Genomic DNA, 4408 nt, shown 5'->3' with positions numbered 1-4408 from the left:
AAGATTAAGAGTAGATCAAACACTGCAAAAGAGATCAGTAAACTTGAAATAGAATAACAGGAATTATCCAAGATAAAATACTGAGAGAAAAAAAAACCTGAAAGACAAAAAAGAACAGTGTATCAATACACTGGAAAGAATTCAGTGGCCTAATCTTTCTGTAATTAGGTCCCTGAAGGACAGGAGAAAAAGAAAAATTAAAATAGTGGCCCAGGATTTTTTCAAATTTGATGAAAGTAAATCCCAAGCAGAAGAAACATGAAGGAAACTCTACTAAAAAACAAACAAACAAACAAAAAAAAAAAAAACCAAACTGAAAACTCCCTATAAGATTGGGAACAAAGAAAGGATGTTCTCTTTCACCACTTTTATTTCACATTGTACTGGAAGTCTTAGCAATGCAATAGGACAAGAAAAGGAAATGAATGGCATACTGATTAAGAAGGAGGAGTAAAATCGTCATTGTTCAAAAGTGGCATGATTATGGAGATAATCCAAAAAATTCAACAAAAAACTTGCAACTAAAAAGTGATTATAGCAAGATTGTAGCATACGAGGTTAATATATAAAAGCCAATTGCTTTTTTATATAGCAGCAATGAATAAGTGGAATTTGAAATTAAAAACATGATACCATTTACATGAGCACTCCCAAAATAAAATACTTGTACAAATCTTGAAGAACTATATGAGGAAAGCTATAAAACGCTGATAAAAGAAATCACATAGATAAAGGAATGAAATAAATGGAGAGGTAATCCATACTCATGGATAGGAAGCCTCAATATTTTTAAGATATCACTTTTTCCCCCACTTGATCTATAATGATATATCAATTAAAATCTTAAGTTAATTTGTGGATATTGACAAAGTGAATCTAAAGTTTATATGGTAAAGCCAAAGACCCAAAATATCCAACACAATATTGAAAAAGAACATAGAGAACTTACACTACCTGACTTCAAGATTTACTATAGAGCTACAGTAATCAAGACAGTATGGTATCAGCAAAAGAATAAACAAGTAAATCAATGGGACAGCATAAAGAGTACAGAAATAGATTCACATAAACATAGTCAACTAATTTCTGACAAAGAAGCAAAGGTAATACTATAGAGCAAAGATTGTCTTTTAGCAAATTGTGCTAGAAAAAAAAAATTCACATGCAAAAAAAAAAAAGAAAGAAAGAGAAAGAAAAAAAAAAGAGAATTGTGACTCAGACCTTATATCTTACCCACAATTAACCATCAACCTAAGTGTAGAGCATAAAACAATAAAACTCCTAGAAGATAACAGGAGAAAACCTAGATGACCTTGGAAGGCAATATTATTTTACATAAAATATCGAAAGCTCAATGTATAAAGAAATAATTGATAAGTTTGACTAAATTAATGAGTCAAAATCATATACTTCTGCTCTACAAAAATACAGTGAAGAAAATGAGAAGACAAGCCACAAACTGGGAAAAAATATTTACCAGACAATAGCTGGTAGATGACTGTTGTTCAAAAATACAAACACAATACTCAACAATAAAAAAAAAAACAAAAAACCCTACTAAAAAATAAGCAAAAAAAATCTGAACAGAGAACTTTTCTACCCACTATCCTTCCCCCGGCATGCCTTTCTAGGCTGCATCCCACTTACTTCCTGCTCTGGGCTCCTACAAGGCTAGCGCTACCATAGACTCTCTCCAGCCATTGTCATGATCATCTACTGAGATCTCATAAGCCATGATGAGCTGGGTTGTGCCTGAGGGGAAGGGGAAGATGGCCAATAAGACATAGGGTAACATTGATAAGTAGTTCATTGGTGAAAATGCCTTCACAGAAGGCCCCAAGGACAAAGGGACTCAAAACACAGTAATCAGTGATGTTGATATTGTCATGAACCATCACCTGCAAGAAATCAGATTCACAAAAGACACCCATGAGAAATACATCAAAGATTATATGAAATCAATCAAAGGAAAACTTAAAGAACAGAGGTCAGAAAGAGTAAAACCTTTTATGGCAGGGGCTATAGGACAAATCAAGCACATCCTTGCTAATTTCACCAAGTTCCAGTTCTTTATTTATGAATACATGAATCCAGATAACATGGTTGTTATCATGAACTACCGGGAGGATGGTGTGACCTCATATATGATTTACTTTAAGGCTGGTTTAAATGTAAAAATATGTTAACACATTTGGCTATGATTTTGGTTGTTATCGCCTGTTGTCATAACTGCTTGCCGCTTTTCATCCACACAATGTTAGGACTTAGACAAAATCATCTTGAGCTCTTCATTTATTTTGACCTAGATTTATTTGGTATGGGGGCATTGTTTTTAAGGAAAAACAAAAACAAAAAAACATGTCATGTAGGGGTCAAAAAATAAAAAGCACTTAAATTCAAAACAGCAGCAACAACAAGATACCACCACACACCTATAGGAATGGCCAAAATCCAAAATACTGATAATGCCAAATATTAATGAGGATACAGAACAACAGGAACTCTCACTTAGTGCTTCTGGAAATGCGAAATGATAAGTTACTTTTGAATACAGTTTGGACTTTCTTACAAAATTAAGTATGTTCTTATAAAATCTATCAGTTGTGCTTCTTAGTAGTCACTCAAATGAATTGAAAACATAACATCCACACAAAATCTTGTGTAGGAAGTTTATAGCAACTTAATTCATTATTGCAAAAACTTGGAAGTAACCCAGTTGTCCTTCAGTAAGTGCACATATAAACTGTGGTATATGCAGACATTGTGATATTATTTAGCACCAAAAAGGTAGCTATCAAGCCAGGAAAAGACCTGAAGGAAACGTAAATGGAGATTACCAAGTGAAAGAAACAAATCTGAAAAGGCTACACATTTCCTGATTCCAACTATATGATATTCTGGGAAACACAAAAGCATGGAGACAGTAGAAGGATCAGTAGTCACCAAAGGTTACCTTAGGGAAGATGCAGAAGAAAAGAAGCGCTGCACAGAGACTTTTTAGGACAGTGAAACTACTTTGCATGGTATCAAAATGGCAGATGCATGCCACTATACAGTTGTCTAAAGACGTAGAAAATGCAACACCAAGGGTGAACTCTAATGTAAATTATGGACTCTGGGTGATAACAATCTGTAAACATATGTTTATTAATTACAACAAATGTACCAACCCTTGCACGATGTTGATAGTGAGATGTGCACAGATGAGAGGAGGAGATATAGAGACAATCTCTGTAACTTTCATTTTGTGTGTGTGAACCTAAAACCACTTAAAAATCTCTATAAAGAAGGCTCCTGAGTGGCTCATTTGGTTGAGTTTCCCACTGTGGATTTCAGCTCAGGTTGTGATCTCATGGGTTGTGATCTCAAAGATTGTGATCTTTAGGGTCATGAGATAGAGCCCTGTGTGGGGATCCACGCTCAGCCGGAGTCTTCTTGAGATTCTCTCTCTCCCTCTGCGCATCCTCCCCCTCTCTCTCTCTAAAATAAAATAAGACTTAAAAAATACTCTAAATATAGTTATAAAAAAGATAAATAGAATAAAATCATATTTTTTACAAGGTGTTGCATTTAACCTAGATATTTATATCCATAAGAACTCCTGGATAGAATTATCTGTTCTATATTTTGATGTCAAAAGAAGTCTTGTTTGGGATTGTTTTTGGTTTTTTAAATAAATTCCACCTGTGGCTTAAAAAAAATTGTACCAAGGTACATCATAAACAAAACAGCTTTCAATAAGAAAAAGATTTTGTACAAGAAAGAGATAAACTATGAAAGTGGAGCTTGAAAGCTTTCACTAAGGGAAATGACTGTAAAGGAACAGAGTATGAGGAAGTTCAAGCTGAAAGACACTGGGAATGACAATGAAACAAAGAAAGTGACCCTGAAAGTTCAAATCCTCATGAAAAATCAAAGAATGTGGGCAAATTTAATTAGAAAAGAGAGTATATGCATATTTCTTCCTTTTTCTTCTTTTAACTTATTTTAATAAGCAATTGTATAAAACTATATCCATAAAATTGTATCATTGAGCCTATAATATATACGAATATAATAATATTTGACAATTAATGCACAAAGTAGGTGCGTGGAAACAGAACTATACAGGAGTAAGAAAAAGACACTAGAGGAATCCATAAGAACAAATAAAGAGAATCCACAAGAACAAATGAAAAGAACCAGGAATGGTAAATAGGAAAGCTACTCTAACAAACAATAAATACATATTTGCCCTTTTTTCTTCTCCCCGCATCTTTAAAAGGAATAATTATATAAGGTAATAATTAGAACAATGTATTATTGGGCTTTTACTACACATAAACTGGTATTAATTTAGTATAAATGTGAAGTAGATTCTGATAAGATATATATAGTAAGGCCTAGACCAACTACTAAGAAAATAACA

The 4408-nt window shown here is 33.4% G+C and overlaps 1 protein-coding gene across 1 annotated transcript; it reads left to right on the top strand.

Annotated features, from left to right (window-relative positions):
* The first annotated feature begins 1769 nt into the window (after positions 1 to 1769).
* On the top strand, positions 1770 to 2186 carry LOC106005806 (translationally-controlled tumor protein-like). The gene is given in 1 exon segment (XM_045066415.1): positions 1770 to 2186. A coding segment is annotated over 1 exon segment (417 nt).
* Positions 2187 to 4408: the final 2222 nt, after the last annotated feature.

The sequence above is a fragment of the Mustela putorius genome, unplaced genomic scaffold, assembly GCF_011764305.1.
Source record: "Mustela putorius furo isolate JIRA1106 unplaced genomic scaffold, ASM1176430v1.1 tig00003863_pilon_pilon_pilon, whole genome shotgun sequence".
In the NCBI taxonomy this organism is placed as follows: Eukaryota; Metazoa; Chordata; class Mammalia; order Carnivora; family Mustelidae; genus Mustela; species Mustela putorius.
The sequence above is the reverse complement of the archived record's forward strand: the minus strand, read 5'-3'. Positions and strand labels throughout refer to the sequence as shown.